Below are 18,149 nucleotides of genomic sequence, written 5' to 3'. Positions count from 1 at the left end.
TTAGAGCTCCAATTAAACTTCTCTCAAACTCTAGTTTTCCTTGTTCATCTTTTAATCATATTTTCCATACTTTATGTTCTATCCTACCATGAAATCCCTACTCTAGGAAAAGGACACCTGCCATTCACCTTATGTATACCCTTCATGATTTTATAAACCTCTATACAGTCACCGTTGAGTCTCCTACGCTCCAGTGAAAATAGTCAGAACCTATCTGGCCTCTCCTTATAACTCAAACCTCCTTTCCCAGCAACACCCGGGTAAATCAATCTGAAGCCCCTCCAGCTTAATAATATCCTTCTGATAACAGGGTGGCAAGAACTGGACACTGTATTCCAGAAGAGGCCTCACCATCGCCTGTAACAACCTCAACATGACATCCCAATTTCCACATTCAAAGGTCTGAGCAATGAAGACAAGCGTGCGAAATACCTTCTTAACCACCCTGCCTGTATGTGATACAAACTTCAAAGAATTATCTAACTGAACTCCTAAATCTCGACAGTGAGGGATTTCAATGATCCCTTTGAATCTCTTTGTTCACTGTACCATCAATTTTGGTGTCATCCACCAACTTATTAACAATACCTTCTACATTCTCATCTTATTCATTTCTATAAATGACAAACAAAATTGGACAAAAGCTAAAATAAAAGCAAATTACTGCGGATGCTGGAATCTGAAACCAGAAGAGAAAATGCTGGAAAATCTCAGCAGGTCTGGCAGCATCTGTAAGGAGAGAAAAGAGCTGACATTTCGAGTCTAACTGACCCTTTGTCAAAGCTGTTTAGTTTAGATTAGATTACTTACAGTGTGGAAACAGGCCCTTCAGCCCAACAAGTCCACACCGACCCGCCGAAGCGTAACCCACCCATACCCCTACATTTACCCCTTTACCTAACACTACGGGCAATTTAGCATGGCCAATTCACCTGACTTGCACATCTTTGGACTGTGGGAGGAAACCGGAGCACCCGGAGGAAACCCACGCAGACACGGGGAGAACGTGCAAACTCCACACAGTCAGTCGCCTGAGGCGGGAATTGAACCCGGGTCTCTGGCGCTGCGAGGCAGCAGTGCTTACCACTGTGCCACCGTGCCGCCCATGTTCTCAGCAAAGGACTCAGCTTTGTACCCTTACGTCCCCACCTCAGTGAATTCCGGGCTCGACATGATGCTGAGCTCTTCTGTCGCCGTCGCCTTCGTGCTCACTTCTTTGGGCAAGAGTCCTCCCCCCACTCCACAGATCCTTTCACATCCCTCCAACATTCCACCTCTAATTAGACACCCCCGCCAGGACAATTTCCTGCCCTCGATCTTTTCATTGACAATTGTCGACGGGACATTGGCCGCCTTAATTTCTCTGCCCCTCTTACCCATCCAACCTCTCTCCATCCGAACTTTCTGCCCTTCGCTCCTTTAGGTCCAACCCCAACCTTGTCATCAAACCTGCTGACAAAGGGGGTGCTGTTGTCGTTTGGCGTACTGACCTCTACCTCGCAGAGGCTGAGCGCCAACTCTCAGATTCCTCCTCCTACCTCCCCCTGGAGCATGACCACACCACCGAGCATCAAGCCATTGTCTCCAACACTGTGACTGACCTCATTTCCTGCAGATGCCTCCCCCCCCACAGCTTCCAACCTCATAGTCTCCCAACCCCAGACAGCCCGTTTCTACCTACTCCCCAAAATCCACAAGAAGGACTGTCCCGGCAGGCCCATTGTGTCATTGTGCTCCTGCCCCACCGAACTTATTTCCTCCTACCTTGACTCCATCCTTGCTCCTCTGGTTCACTCCCTCCCCACCTACATCCAGGATTCCTCTGATGCCCTGCGACACATTGACTGCTTTCAATTTGCAGGCCCTAACCACCTTCTATTCACCATGAATGTGCAATCTCTTTACACCTCCATCCCACACCAAGCTTGAAAGCTCTTCGCTTCTTTTTCAAAAAGAGGCCCGAACAATCTCCATCCACCAGCACTCTCCTCCGCCTGACTGAACTTGTTCTCTCTCTCAACAACTTCTCCTTCAACTCATCCCATTTTCTCCAAATCAAAGGTGTAGCAATGGATACCCACATGGGTCCTAGCTATGCCTGCCTTTTCATAGGGTATGTGGAACATTTCTTGTTCCAGGCCTACCCGGGTCCCCTCCCACAACTGCTTTATCGATACATCGATGACTATTTTGGTGCGGTTTCATGCTCTCGTCCTGACCTGGAAAAATTCATAAACTTCCCTTCCCGTTTCCATCCCTCCATCACCTTCACCTGGTCCATCTCCGGCACTTGCCTTCCTTTCCTTGACCTTTCTGTCTCTATTTCCGACAATAGTCTTTCTTGAGCTTTGACAAAGTGTCAGTTAGACTCGAAACGTCAGCTCTTTTCTCTCCTTACAGATGCTGCCAGACCTGCTGAGATTTTCCAGCATTTTCTCTTTTGGAAACAAAAGTGGACTGTGTGGAATATGCTGGTCACAGGCCTCCAGAGCAAGAAACAACCCTGCACCATCACTCTGTCTCCTGCTGTTAAGCTGATTTTGTATCTAATTGGCAAGCTCACCCTGAATCCCATGTGATTTAACTTAACTAATTAGTCTACCATGTGGAATCTTGTCAAAGGCTTTACTAAACTCCAAATAAACAATGTATCCTATTCTGCCTTCATCAATCGTCTTGGTTACTTCCTCAAAAAACTCAATCAAATTTGTGAGACATGATTTCTCTCACACAAAACCATGCTGATCATCCCTGATCATTCCTTCCCTCTCCAAATACATATAAATCCTATTTTTCAGAATCACCTCCAACAATTTATCCACCAATGAAGTCAGATCCCCGGTCGATAGTTCTCTTACATCCCTGCTTAAACATAGACACAACATTAGCCACTTTCCAGTCATTTGGCACCTCACCTGTATTTACAGATGATACAAATATTCTTGCAAGGGACCCTGAAATTTCCGACCTAATGTCCCACAAAGTCCTTTGATAAAATAGATTAGGTCCCAGAGATTTATCCACTTTTATATTTCCTAACACCTCTAGCACTTCATCCTCAAGCCTCAAATAAAGCTGATCTTGCTAACGCTGGTCTCGCCTAGTGCACACCCTGTGCAGTGTAATCTATATGCCTCTGTCTAAATCTTTTTGACCTGTATATCCTTGCTTACTATGATCTGCTTTCACTGCTTGTTAACAAACTTTTCATTTTATCTCAGTACACATTACAATCGATCAATCATTCTGTAATGTGAACTGTTTTCAAAGCATTAATATTTATTTCCCTGAGTTCTCTCGCTTCCACCTCTTTCTCCACAGTAAAAACTGATGCAAAATATTCATTTAGGATCTCTCCTATCTCCTGAGGTTCAACACAAAGATGACCTCCTTGATCTTTAAGGGATCTTATGATCTGTCTAGCTGTTCCCTTACTCTTAATGTATTTGTACAATCTCTTTGGATTATGCTTTGCCTTATTTGCCAAGGCTACCTCATATCCTCTGTTTGACTTCCTGATCTCCCTCTTAAAGAATGGCCCTACACACTTTGTAATGTTCAAGACGTTCATTTGAACCCAGTTGGTTATATCTAATATATGATTCTTTTTATTCTTGACTAGAACCACAGTATCTTTATTCATCAATTGTTCTTTAATTCTACCACTTTTACCTTTTATTCTAACAGGGACACAAAGACTCTGAACTTTCATTATCGCACTCTTGAAAGCCCACTGCTTATCAGATGTCATTTACCTCCAAACAGTCTACTCCAATTAATTTTTGAAAGTTCTTGTCTCATACCATTCAAATTTACCTTACTCCTATTAAAAACTTGGCCTCATTCTGCATTCTGTCAAATTGAATATAAAATTCAATCATAACATGGTCGCTGCTACCTAGCGGCGCCTTCACTTTGAGGTCCTTAATCTTACCCTATTGCACAAGACCATATTGTTGTGTATAGCTTGCTCTCTGGATAGCTCCAGAAAACACTGATCTAAACAAAAACCTGAAAACATGCTATGAATTGTTAACTTTTAAGGAGTTATATGAGATTTGAAATATTAACTCTGTTTCTCTCGCCAAACATGCTGAGTGTCTCCAGCATTTCATGTTTTATTTTAGATTTTTAGTATCCATAGTATTTTACTTGTATTCCCTTAAATTACTTTTTGCCTTTAAGATTTCTAATCTCTACCTAAACCACTCCTCAGCTTTGATTCCTGAGTTTGCAACAACCCTCTTTGTGGTGTTAATATCATAATTCATTAACAGAGGCCCCTGCCATCCCCCACCCCTATCTTTTCCTAAGTTCTCCTGCCAAAATGCCATGTACCCTCCAATATTCAGGTCCCAGTCTATGCCATCTTGCAGTCTTGTGTTTGTAATGTTTATCAAATTATACTTACTTTGTTTCAAAATGCTCATGTGAAGTACCTTGAAGTATTTCATTACATTGAAGGGGCTATATAAATACACACTTTTGTTGTTATTTCATTTCAGTTCTCTTTGAAACATAGCAAACACACTATCACACCTTCTGTCACTGTTCCCAATAATGTAGTGTGACCCTTCAATCAACTTTCCTCAGTCAGAGGAAACAAATGAAGGGTCAGAATTGTAGAAACCAATGGGTGCCGTACCTCAATCTGATTACAGATATTCGTTGTCTGCACATGAAATTGACCCCAGTTTGTAGTATTAAACGCTTCATTTAGAAATGGATTCAAACCAGGGCACCAAATCTGAGGAGAGATTAGATAAATCAGAATTACAAGAATCCATGAGAATTTACCAATTCACAGTCATGCATGCCTAACCTGTCTGTGGCGATCTTTTGTCCCAGGAAGCTAAATTGGTTGATTATGAAAGCAATTTTAAAACACTGGATTAATGTAGAAATCTGGTCAGCATGGACAAGTTGGGCCGAAGGGTCTGTTTTTATGCAGTACATCTCTATGACTCTGTGACTCTAATCCCATTGTTCTACCCTCTCTCTGTGTTTCAATCCTAAACTAATCGCAGTGCCCTACTCTCTCCCCGTACTCTTCGTGCAGTCCCAAACTAATCCAATTGCTGCACTCCCTCACCATAACCCTGTCTCAACCCCAAAACAATCCGGTGGTAAAAACAATGACTGCAGATGCTGGAAACCAGATTCTGGATTAGTGGTGCTGGAAGAGCACAGCAGTTCAGGCAGCATCCAAGGAGCAGCGAAATCGACGTTTCGGGCAAAAGCCCTTCATCAGGAATAAAGGCAGAGAGCCTGAAGGGTGGAGAGATAAGCTAGAGGAGGGTGGGGGTGCGGAGAAAGTAGCATAGAGTACAATGGGTGGGTGGGGGAGGGGATGAAGGTGATAGGTCAGGGAGGAGAAGGTGGAGTGGATAGGTGGAAAAGGAGCTAGGCAGGTAGGACAAGTCCGGACAAGTCATGGGGACAGTGCTGAGATGGAAGTTTGGAATTAGGGTGATGTGGGGCAAGGGGAAATAAGGAAACTTGGGCCTCCTTCACTGCCTCTCCCTCACTACCAGATGCCTGGAGGAAGAACGCCTCATCTTCCACGTCGGAACACTTCAACCCCAGGGCATCAATGTGGACTTCAACAGTTTCCTCATTTCCCCTTCCCCCACCTCACCCTAGTTCTAAACTTCCAGCTCAGCACTGTCCCCATGACTTGTCCGGACCTGTCCTACCTGCCCAGCTCCTTTTCCACCTATCCACTCCACCCTCTCCTCCCTGACCTATCACCTTCATCCCCTCCCCCACTCACCCATTGTACTCTATGCTACTCTCTCCCCACCCCCACCCTCCTCGAGCTTATCTCTCCACGCTTCAGGCTCACTGCCTTTATTCCTGATGAAGGGCTTTTGCCCGAAACGTCGATTTTGCTGCTCGTCGGATGCTGCCTGAACTGATGTGCTCTTCCAGCACCACTAACACAAAACAATCCCATTACCCCACTCATCATTGTCCTCAATCAAATGTCACTATACCACACTCTCTCCATAGACTGTATCAATTCCAAACTACTCCTACTGCCCCAACATAAACAGAAATTGCTGGCGGGACTCAGCAAGTCTGGCAGCATCTGTGGAGAGAGAGGAGAGTTCATGTTTGGTTTGTAGCCAGGAAAAGGTGCTGTATATGCTGAAGATGGTGGGGTGGTTTGGGGTGGGTGGGGAGTTGGGGGGGGGGGGGGGGGGGGGGTGGTTTGTGGATGGAGTAAACAAAAGGTGGACATAGAGCCAAACAAAGCAACACCAGCTGGGCAGACAAAGTGATGAGTAATCATTAGCCAGGGAGAAAGAAAAGATGATAATGGGACCATGAGTAGGTGAAAATGGGTGTGCTGTGCTGAAAGAAGGCCTGATGTGTTGGGATGGGTAAAGGACCTGAAAGGAGGTGCTCAGGTTCTAAAATTATCGAATTCGATCTTGAGTCCGGAGGGCTGCAGGGTCCCCGAGTGGAAGGTGAGGTGCTGTTCTTCCAGCTTGTGCTGAGCTTCACTGGAGCACTGCAGCCAGCCTGAGACAGAGATGTTGGCCGGGAACAGGGTGGGGGGGGGGGGGTTACAGTGACAGGGAACAGGGTGGGGGGGGGGGGGTTACAGTGACAGGGAACTGGAAGCTTGAGGTACTTTTTGTGGATAAAATGTAGGTGTTCCGCAAAACAGTCACCCAATCTGTGTTTCATTTCCAGTGCAGAAAAAACCCACATGTGAGCAGTGAATACAGTAGATTAGTTTGAAGTAAAGTGGGTAATTCATTACTTCACGAGGAAGGTGTGTCTGGAATTTTGGATAGTGAGGAAGGGTGGATGTAAACAGGCAGATGTTACATCTTCTGCGATTGCATGGAAAGATGTTGAAAAGTGGAGAAAGAGTGGACCAAGATATCCCGGAGGGAATGGTCTCTGTGGAAGACTTGACAAGGGAGGAGAGGAGAGGGGAATATATGTCTAGTGATGGCATCCCATTGGAGGTGGAGAAATAGTGGTTCTTGATCCATTGGATTTGGATGCTGGTGAGATGGTCGGTAAGAACAAGAGGAACCCTATTGCTGTTGGTGGGAGGGAAGAGAAGGGATATGGGCTGAAGTGTGGGAAATGGATCAGACAAAGCTAATGATCTTATCAACCACAGTGACAGAGAATCCTTGATTGAGGAAAAAGGTGGACATTTCTTAGGTCCTCTCTGTGGAAAGCAGCATTATTATAATACATGTGATGGAGATGGAGAAACTGGGAGAATGGAATAGAGTCTTTCCAGGAAGCAGGGTGTGAAGATGTATAGTCCAAGTAACGGTGGGAGTCAGTGGTATTGTACTGCATGTCGGTGACCAGCCTGTCCCTCGAGATATTGAGGAAGAATAGGTAGGAGTCAGAGATAGACCATGTGAAGGTGACAGCAGGGTGGAAATTGGAAGTGAAATTGATAATTTTTTCCAATTCCAGATGCAGAGGGAAGCAGCACCAATGATATTATCGATGTACCGGATAAATCATTGTGGGGAGGAACCCAAGTAGGGTTGGAACAAAGAATGGTCCACATATCTCACAAAAAAACAAGCAAAACTGGGGCCCATGCAGGTCCCATAGCCACCCCTGAAGAAATCTGAAGAAATTGAGATGAGTTAAAGGACAAGTTGGTCAGGGTGAGGATAAACTCGGCCAGCTGGAGGAGAGTGGTGCTGGATGGGAACGATTCAGGCCTTTCTTGCAAGGCAAAGCAGAAAGCTTTAAGAGCATGACAATCGGGGTTCACGATGAACAGGAGGCATCTGGTGCACCCAAACGGGAAATTCTGAAATTGATGTATACTGTAAAACTGACGAAGAATTGTGGATCTAAGTGGGAAGGGACTGGACAAGGGTAAAAAAAAATTCAAGTCCTGATAGGAATACTGTTAGATATTATACTTTTCTGAAGATTAATCACCAGACTCAAAAAATTTACTCTGCCTTCTTGCTACAGATGCTTCCAGATATGCTGAGTTTCTCCAGCAATTTCTGTTTTAGTATCAGATAGTTACCTGATTTTTTACTGTTTCCCTTTTCAAATAAAAATATCACGTTGGTAGTTTTCCAAACCTCTATGACTTTTTCCAGGAAAATTATTGCCAGTGATTATTACCAGTGCATTCACTATCTCTATAGCTCCTTCCTTCACTAACCCAGGATACAACTCATCAGGTTCAGGGGACCTATCAGTCTTTAACCTCACTATAGTTTCCCTTGTAGATTTTTCTCCAGTAACAGTTATCGTATTTATTTGCTTTCCTCTTTTTTGTCCCTTAAAAATATAGTAATTTTGGGATACTATTAGTGTCTTCCACTGTGAAGACTGATGCAAAATATTTATTCAACTCCTCTGTCATTTCCTGGTCCCCTATTATTAATTCCTCACCTCTTTCTCTAAGGAGCTTATGTTAACCTGGCTTCTCTTTTCTTTATATATTTGAAGAAGCTCTTGCAGTCTGTCTTGATAATGCAGCAGACATTTAATTAACCAGCATTTATGGGACCAGCAGCGTGCCAGTCTGGATAATCATGAGGACCACATAATTAACATAAACACACACACTCAGTAACAGAAATGTAATAGAGGATGTACACACAGTACTGTTATACTTCATTTACAGCATAAATCACTTAAATGTGATTTTGCCTTAAATAAAACTTACCTGCAGACAGCCTTCTCACTTATCCTCAACTGATCACTCGGACATTGTGATAGATTGCGATATTTAAGGAGAAATTGACTTGAAATTGAATCAACTGTTGCTATTTAGTGTGACCATCTCATTGAACAATAAAATTTACATTGAGATAAAAGAATTTAAAACCGATAATAATTGGACAGAATAATAAGTAATAAGTAAGCTTCATTGGTACTTGAGGTGTATAATTTCTGCCGGTGTATTGAGAGTACTAGCTCATAAGGTACTAGTTAAAACAAAGTTTGCTGTACTTAGAATCCCTACAGTGTGGAAACAGGCCATTTGGCCCAACAAGTTCACACCAACCCTCCAAAGAGTATCCCACCCAGACCCATTCCCCATTATTCTACATTTACCCCTGACTAATGCTCCTAACCTACACATCCCAGAACACTATGGGCAATTTAGCAAGGCCACCTCACCTAACCTGCACATCTTTGGATTGTGGGAGGAAACTGGAGGAAACCTATGGAGACATGGGGAGAATGTGCAAACTCCACACAGACAGTCACCCGAGGCTGGAATTGAACCCGGGTCCCTGGCACTGTGAGGTAGCAGTGCTAACCACTGAGCCACCATGCCACCCTCCAAGTTTATTTTGTCCCTCTTTTTTATTTATTGCCTTTTGCTGATCTTAAAGCTTTGCCATTCTTCTGACTTACCACTAATCTTTGCCATTTTCGGTAATCCTATTCATTGAATCCTGCTTCCTCAGCAGTATATCTCTTTGCTATGAGCCAAGAACTGGTTTCTTAAAAGTCTGCCATTGTTGCTCGACCATCTTTGCTGCTTAACTCCTTTCCAAATGCACTCCAGCCAGTTCTGGCCTCATTACTTTGCAATTGCCCTTGTTTGAGTTGAGCATCTGTGTTTCTAACCCAAGTTCCTCCCTTTTAAATTGATTGTTAAGTTCTATCATTTTATGGTCACTCTTTCCGAGGGGATCTTTTACTTTGATATTATTATTAAATCTGCCTTATTACACTTTACCAGATCCAAAACAGCCTGATCCTTGATTGGGTTCAGAAATATTTCTCCTGTCTCGCAGTGGTTAACTGCTGCTTTATTTCTCCAACATTTAACTGCACACAGTGTTTAAAGGAACACTTCCAATTTTCCCTTTCTTGCTGCTCCTCCAATCACCACAGTCAGTGTATGGACTCTCCATCTCACTTTGAGTTCAGAAGAAAGGTCACTGGATATGAAACATAATTCTGGATCAGTGGTGCTGGAAGAGCACAGCAGTTCAGGCAGCATCCGAGGAGCAGCAAAATCGACGTTTCGGGCAAAAGCCCTTCATCAGGAATAAAGACAGTGAGCCTGAAGCGTGGAGAGATAAGCTAGAGGAGGGTGGGGGTGGGGAGAGAGTAGCATAGAGTACAATGGGTGAGTGGGAGGGGATGAAGGTGATAGGTCAGGGAGGAGAGGGTGGAGTGGATAAGTGGAAAAGGAGATAGGCAGGTAGGACAAGTCCGGACAAGTCATAGGGACAGTGCTGAGCTGGAAGTTTGGAACTAGGGTGAGGTGGGGAAGGGGAAATTAGGAAACTGTTGTAGTCCACATTGATGCCCTGGGGTTGAAGTGTTCCGAGGCAGAAGATGAGGCATCTGGTGGTGAGGGAGCAGTGGTGAAGGAGGCCCAGGACCTCCATGTCCTCGGCAGAGTGGGAGGGGGAGTTGAAATGTTGAGCCACGGGGTGGTCTGGTTGATTGGTGCGGGTGTCCCGGAGATGTTCCCTAAAGCGCTCTGCTAGGAGGCGCCCAGTCTCCCCAATGTAGAGGAGACCGCATCGGGAGCAACGGATACAATAAATGATATTAGTGGATGTGCAAGTAAAACTTTGATGGATGTGGAAGGCTCCTTTAGGGCCTTGGATAGAGGTGAGGGAGGAGGTGTGGGGGCAGGTTTTACAATTCCTGCGGTGGCAGGGGAAAGTGCCAGGATGAGAGGGTGGGTTGTAGGGGGGGGCGTGGACCTGACCAGGTAGTCACAGAGGGAACGGTCTTTGCGGAAGGCGGAAAGGGGTGGGGAGGGAAATATATTCCTGGTGGTGGGGTCTTTTTGGAGGTGGCAGAAATGTCGGCGGATGATTTGGTTTATGCGAAGGTTGGTAGGGTGGAAGGTGAGCACCAGGGGCGTTCTGTCCTTGTTACGGTTGGAGGGGTGGGGTCTGAGGGTGGAGGTGCTGGATGTAGACGAGATGCGTTGGAGGGCATCTTTAACCACGTGGGAAGGGAAATTGCGGTCTCTAAAGAAGGAGGCCATCTGGTGCGTTCTGTGGTGGAACTAGTTCTCCTGGGAGCAGATACAGCGGAGGCGGAGGAATTGGGAATACGGGATGGCATTTTTGCAAGAGGTAGGGTGGGAAGAGGTGTAATCCAGGTAGCTGTGGGAGTCGATGGGTTTGTAAAAAATGTCAGTGTCAAGTCGGTCGTCATTAATGGAGATGGAGAGGTCCAGGAGGGGGAGGAAGGTGTCAGAGATGGTCCAGGTAAATTTAAGGTCAGTGTGGAATGTGTTGGTGAAGTTGATGAATTGCTCAATCTCCTCGCGGGAGCACGAGGTGGCACCGATGCAGTCATCAATGTAGCGGAGGAAGAGGTGGGGAGTGGTGCCGGTGTAATTACAGAAGATCAACTGCTCTATGTAGCCAACAAAGAGACAGGCATAGCTGGGGCCCATACGTGTGCTGATGGCTACCCCTTTGGCCTGGAGGAAGTGAGAGGATTCAAAGGAGAAATTGTTAAGGGTGAGGACCAGTTCGGCTAAACGAATGAGAGTGTCCGTGGAAGGGTACTGCTGGGGACGTCTGGAGAGGAAAAAACGGAAGGCTTGTAGGCCCTGGTCATGGCGGATGGAAGTGTAGAGGGATTGGATATCCATGGTGAAGATGAGGCGTTGGGGGCCGGGGAAACGGAAGTCTTGGAGGAGGTGGAGGACGTGGGTGGTGTCTCGAACGTATGTTGGGAGTTCCTGGACTAGGGGGGATAGGACAGTGTCGAGGTAGGTAGAGATGAGTTCAGTGGGGCAGGAGTATGCTGAGTCAATGGGTCGGCCAGGGTGGTCAGGCTTGTGGATCTTGGGAAGGAGGTAGAACCGGGCAGTGCGGGGTTCCTGGATTATGAGGTTGGAAGCTGTGGGTGGGAGATCTCCTGAAGTGATGAGGTTCTGTATGGTCTGGGAGATGATGGTTTGGTGATGGGGGGTGGGGTCATGGTCAAGGGGGCAGTAGGAAGAGGTGTCCTCGAGTTGACGTTTGGCTTCAGCGGTGTAGAGGTCAGTGCGCCAGATTACCACTGCATCCCCTTTATCCGCTGGCTTGATGGTGAGGTTGGGATTGGAGCAGAGGGATTGGAGGGCTGCGTGTTGTGAGGGTGAGAGATTAGAGTGGGGGAGGGGGGTAGACAGGTTGAGGCGATTAATGTCCCGGCGGCAGTTGGAAATGAAGAGGTCGAGGGCAGGTAATAGGCCAGCGCAGGGTGTCCAGGTGGATGCAGTGTGTTGGAGGTGGGCAAAGGGGTCCTCGGAAGGTGGGTGGGAATCCTGATTGTGAAAGTAAGCTCGGAGGCGGAGGCGATGGAAGAAGTGTTCGATGTCACGGTGTATATTAAATTCATTGATGCGTGGACGGAGGGGGATGAAGGTGAGTCCTTTGCTGAGGACTGATCGTTCGTCCTCAGTGAGGGAGAGGTCTGGGGGTATAGTGAAAACTCGGCAGGGCTGGGAGCTGGGATCCGATGTGGGTGTAGAGCTGGGAGTGGGGGCGGGGCCTGTAACTGGAGTGGGTGTGATGGTGGGGGGAATGGGGGTGGAGTCATGAGCAGGGGTAGTGTTCCCCTCGGTGTTCTGGGGGGTGGGGATAGTGACAGTGGGGTTCTGTTTCTCTCGCCTCAGAAGATGCTGCCTGACCTGCTGATTTTCTCCAATAATTTCTGTTTTTGTCTCCAACCATCCTAGAATGACAGGTTCACTCAAAGAACTCACTCCAGATACAATGTTTATGGCCGAACCCACACAGTGCGTAAAAAGGTCATTTGACCCAACAAGTCCACACCATCCCTCCAAAGAATATCCCACCCGGAAGATCAGTCACCTGAGGGTGGAATTGAACCTGGGTCCCTGGTGCTGAGAGGCAGCAATGCTAACCACTGAGCCACTGTGCAGCTCTGAATATTTTATATATTTTATAATTTGCCCTCAATTAGTCCGAGGGCAAAATATAAAATTGTCTTCTTTGTTGGGTGATATGCCTCCTACGCCAGCAAGTATACAGTTTGTTCTACTTTTGGCAGCACATTTAAATGTGTATGCAAGCAGACCAGCTTTTATCAAAGGTAAGAGCTTGGTGAAGGTTCAGAGAACTCTCAGGGCAACATCATTATCTAAGACCATCTGATCATGTTTTCTTCCTTCTTTTCTCTTTTCTTTTATTTTAATTTAACCCATTTTTCTGATGAACCTGTTCAGTTTAACAATGTTTAATAATAGACAAGTAATGGGTTTAACTTGGGGAATTACCTGTCTTCCTATAAACAGGAACAGGAGATACTCAGTTAATCACTGGTTCTTTAAAAAGACATTATCGGGAAACAATTAAAACAGAAGTGGTTAAATTGAGAGGATGTACAGCTTGTAGTGTGGATCTCTGCCAATAATTGCGTAGAATGGTCAGTAAAATGTAGTTCTCATTTAATCCTTCGTCACCAGGTTTTTTGGAATGTAACAGCGCTGTCTAGCCCTCTCCTGTACCCCTGTAATTTCGGATGGATTACTTTCTCAAAGGTGACTGTAAGATGAGCAACAAACCCCCCCATTAATGACCACACAGTGGGAATAAAGACATAGTTGATGCAGAGCTGAGATCTGTATAGCAATATTGCATGGGGGATAAAAATACGACAAATCCCAAGGTTGGGTGCCCTAAGAACTTATTACTCACCATGTCATATATTGATAAGACAAAGTTGATTGAGATAGACAGCAGCATGATTGTAGTTCTGACACTGTGTGTCTCTTGAATCCAGGTACTCAGTTCATGCATGGCCTTTGGGAGACAGTTAAATGCCTCAGCCATAATGCACAATAGCAGACAGCAGTAAATGAGCACAATGGAGACTAAATGGCCAATCCTCATTTCCTGCCTGTGGGTAGAAAACAAATGGGGGATTTGTGTGTTAGACAAATTGCAAACAATTCAAAAACTCTTGTACAGTGCTTGAATGAGACAATTATCCAACACAGCGGCCAATATAGAAAGATAGAGATTCTCCAACACTAACTGTGCCAACCCATAACATTGGATCCACCAAAATCCTGCTTACCACTCATGGTCCATAATCCTATAATCTACAGCACATAAAGTCAAATTCAGATTAGTTTTAAAATCAATTTGTGAGGATTGCTTGGTAGTTTTATTTGTAAGAGAAACCAATGGCTATTGGAGGGAGATGGGAAGGTGGAATTCAAAACATAAGACTTTGCATGAACTTCGGATCATTCGGAAGCTGGAGGAAATTATTGAGAGGAGTTGCAGGGAGGTACTCACACCTCAGGTACAGGAAAAAGGCAGATGAGTTATGAAAGGAGATGGCAAGGGAACCGGCAGGCAATGCAGGGAATCACTGTGGCTAATCCTCTCATAACAAGATACTGTTCTGGATACTGCTGGGGGGGACAGCTTACCAGGGGTAAGCCATGGGGACTGGTCACTAGCATAGAGTCTGTCCCTGTTGCTCTGAAGGAAAGGGGGAAGATGAGCAGAGCTTTAGTCATTGGGGATTCCATATGTATGGAAACAAATCGGAGGCTCTGTGTGAACAAGAGAGACTCACGGTTGATGTGTTGCCCCCCAGGTGCCAGGGTTCGTGATGTCTCAGATCATGTTTTTGGGATCCTTGAGGGGAACAGGGAGCAGCCCCAAGTCGTGGTCCACATAGGCACCAATGACATAGGTAGGAAGAGAGATAGGGGTTTCAGGCAGGAATTCAGGGAGCTAGGGTGGAAGTTGTTATCTCTGGTTTGTTGCCAGTGCCACAGTGCAAGGCGAGAATTAGGGAGAGAGAGGAGTTGAACATGTGGCTACAGGAGGGAGGGGTTCTGATACCTGGATAATTGGGGCTCATTCTGGGGTAGGTGGGACCTCTACAAACAGTATAGTCTTCACCTGAACCAGAGGGGTACCAATATCCTGGGGGAGAAGTTTGCTAATGCCTTTCAGGAGAGTTTAAACTAACTCAGCAGGGGGATTGGAACCTGAATTGTAGTTCAAGTGTACAGGAGGTTGAGAGTATTGAGATCAGAAATATGGCTTCAACGTCGCAAGAGTGCACTGGCAAGCAGGCAGGTGGTTTGAAGTGTATCTACTTCAACAAAGGAGCATCCTGAATAAGGTGGGTGAACTTGCAGCAGGGGTTGGTACCTAGGACTTTGATTTTGTGGCCATTTCAGAGACATGGATAGAGCAGGGACAGGAATGGTTGTTGGGGGTTCCGGGGTTTAGATGTTTCAGTAAGAACAGGGAAGATGGTAAAAGAGGGGGAGGTGTGGCATTGTTAGTCAAAGACAATATTATGGTGGCAGAAAGGATGTTTGAGGACTCATCTATTGAGGTAGTATGGGTTGAGGTTAGAAACAGGAAAGGAGAGGTCACCCTGTTGGGAGTTTTCAATAGGCCTCCAAATCGTTCCAGAGATGTAGAGGAAAGGATAGCATAGATGATTCTATGTAGGAGCGAATTTAACAGGGTAGTTGTTATGCAAGACTTTAACTTTCCAAATATTTACTGGAAAGACCATAGTTTGAGTACTTTAGATGGGTCAGCTTTTGTCCAATGTGTACAGGATGCTGCCTCCGCCCTTGAACTCCGCCCCTCCAATCGCCACCAAGACAGAACCCCACTAGTCCTCACCTACCACCCCACCAACCTCCAGATACATCGGATCATCCTTCGTCATTTCCGCCACCTCCAAACGGACCCCACCACCAAGGATATATTTCCCTCCCCACCCCTATCAGCATTCCAAAAAGACCACTCTCTCTGCGACTCCCTTGTCAGATCCACACCCCCCACCAGCCCAACCTCCACTCCCGGCACCTTCCCTGGCAACCGCAAAAAATGCAAAACTTGCGCCCACACCTCCCCGTTCACTTCCCTCCAAGGCCCCAAGGGATTTTTCAATATCCATCAGAAATTCACCTGCACCTCCACACACATCATTTACTACATCCACTGCACCCGATGTGGCCTCCTATACATTGGGGAGACAGGCCGCCTACTTGCGGAACATTTCAGAGAACACCTCTGGGACACCCGCACCAACCAACCCAACCGCCCCGTGGCTGAACACTTTAACTCCCCCTCCCACTCTGCCAAGGACATGCAGGTCCTTGGCCTCCTCCATCGCCAGACCATGGCAACATGACACCTGGAGGAAGAGCGACTCATCTTCCGCCTATGAACCCTCCAACCACAAGGGATGAATGCAGATTTCTCCAGCTTCCTCATTTCCCCTCCCCCCACCTTGTCTCAGTCCCAACCCTCAGATTCAGCACCGCCTCCTTGACCTGCAATCTTCTTCCTGATCTCTCCGCCCCCACCCCCTCTCCGGCCTATCACCCTCACCTTAACCTCCTTCCACTATCGCATTCCCAAAGCCCCTCCCTCAAGTCCCTCCTCCCTACCTTTTATCTTAGCCTGCTTGGTACACCCTCCTCATTCCTGAAGAAGGGATTATGCCAGAAACGTCGATTCTCCTTCTCCTTTGATGCTGCCTGACCTGCTGCGCTTTTCCAGCAACACATTTTTAAGCTCTGATCCCCATCTGCAGTCCTCACTTTCTCCTAGTTGACACAGTATGTAGTCAAGCCAACAAGAGGCAAGGCCACATTGGATTTGGTACTGGGTAATGAACCCGGCCAGGTGTTAGATTTGGAGGTAGGTGAGCACATTGATGATAGTGACCACAATTTCGTTATGTTTACTTTAGCTAATGGAAAGGGATAGTTACATACCACAGGGCAAGAGATATAGCTGGGGGGAAAGCAGTTCTGATGCAATTAGACATCATAGGATGGGGAAGGAAACTGCAGGGTATAGGCACAATTGAAATGTGGAGCTTATTCAAGGAACAGCTACTGCATGTGCTTGATAAGTATGTACCTATCAGACAGGGAGGAAGTGGTCGAGCGAGGGAGCCGTGGTTTACTAAGGAAGTTGAATCTTTTGTCAAGAGGAAGAAGAAGGCTTATGTTAGGGTGAGATGTGAAGGCTCAGTTCAGGCGCTTGAGAGTTACAAGTTAGCCAGGAAAGGTCTAAAGAGAGAGCGAAAAAAGGCCAGGAGGGGGCATGAGAAGTCACTGGCGGATAGGATCAAGGAAAACCCTGAAGCTTTCTATGATATAGTAGGAATAAAAGATTGACTGGAGTAAGATTAGGGCCAATCAAGGATAGTACTGGGAGGTTGTGTGTGGAGTCAGAGGAGATAGGGGAAGCACTAAATGAATATTTTTCATTAGTATTCACACTGGAAAAAGACAATGTTGTCAAGGAGAATACTGAGATACAGGCTCAGTTCAGATGTTTATATATTCCTATCACAATGTTGGAATCAAATTTCACTTGCTTCCCATTGAATATTTCCCATGACATGTCTTTTCCCCCAAAAAAACGAAATTAGTAAAGCATGCACTAACAACAAAAGCCATGTCAGACATTCCTCTGGTAGATCTAAAGACACATTGAGGGTTTCCTCAGCTGGAAGGAATATGTGATTCAGGAGAATGTGTGTTCAGAATTTCCCTGCTATGGAAAATAGGGAAATCCAGAATACAGTTTATTTCCCATTCTATTAATTAATTAAGAAAAGCAATTCTGTGATTTATGAAGGTAGTTACAACTGTCATAATCCTAAAGTGGAAGGACCAAGGGGTGCAGTGATGACTGAGGTTTAGCACAGAGTCCTTTTTTCCTCCAAAACATACAGAATGTGGACAAAGAATAAAGGTTTGAAAACCTCCATTGGAATATCACAATGGTCCCAACCTTTGCTGCTTTTCATCTGTTCATAATTTGTTGCAGCTCACCCATCGATGGGAGTTTAACTCAGAGATTAAGACCATAAGAGCGTACGAAATAGGAATAAATATAGAATGTTCAGCCCATTCCATAGGGTCATAGATGAGCTGATACTTCTTATATTCACTTTCACACATTTTCTCTGTAACCTTTGATTTCCCTGATCAAGAATCTCTCAACCTCAGCGTTACAAGTACACAAAGACCTGGCCCCCACAGCTCTCTGTGGCAAGGAAGTCCAAAGGCTCTCAAGCTTCCAAGAGAGAAAATACCTCCTCAGCTCAATCTTAAATTCTGATGAGACCAGAATTCTGATGGGTCCTCTCTGGTCCCATGAGAATATCTCAGCATTGAACCT

General features: G+C 45.8%; 1 protein-coding gene across 1 annotated transcript in view; it reads right to left on the bottom strand.

Annotated features, from left to right (window-relative positions):
- LOC122553148 (adenylate cyclase type 8-like) overlaps positions 1-18,149 on the bottom strand; it is a 243,660-nt gene that overhangs the window by 132,647 nt on the left and 92,864 nt on the right. The window contains exons 9-10 of the mRNA XM_087990986.1: positions 4,646-4,747; positions 3,817-3,935 (exon numbers count right to left, since the gene is read on the bottom strand). Of these exons, the coding sequence (XP_087847112.1) occupies positions 3,817-3,935; positions 4,646-4,747 (221 nt within the window). The remainder of the gene's footprint in view (positions 1-3,816; positions 3,936-4,645; positions 4,748-18,149) is intronic.

This window comes from Chiloscyllium plagiosum, unplaced genomic scaffold, assembly GCF_037043375.1.
Source record: "Chiloscyllium plagiosum isolate Xiang-an unplaced genomic scaffold, Cpla_swu_hap1 HiC_scaffold_10, whole genome shotgun sequence".
NCBI classification, from domain to species: Eukaryota; Metazoa; Chordata; class Chondrichthyes; order Orectolobiformes; family Hemiscylliidae; genus Chiloscyllium; species Chiloscyllium plagiosum.
Note: the sequence above shows the minus strand (reverse complement) of the source record. Positions and strands in the feature narration are given on the sequence as shown.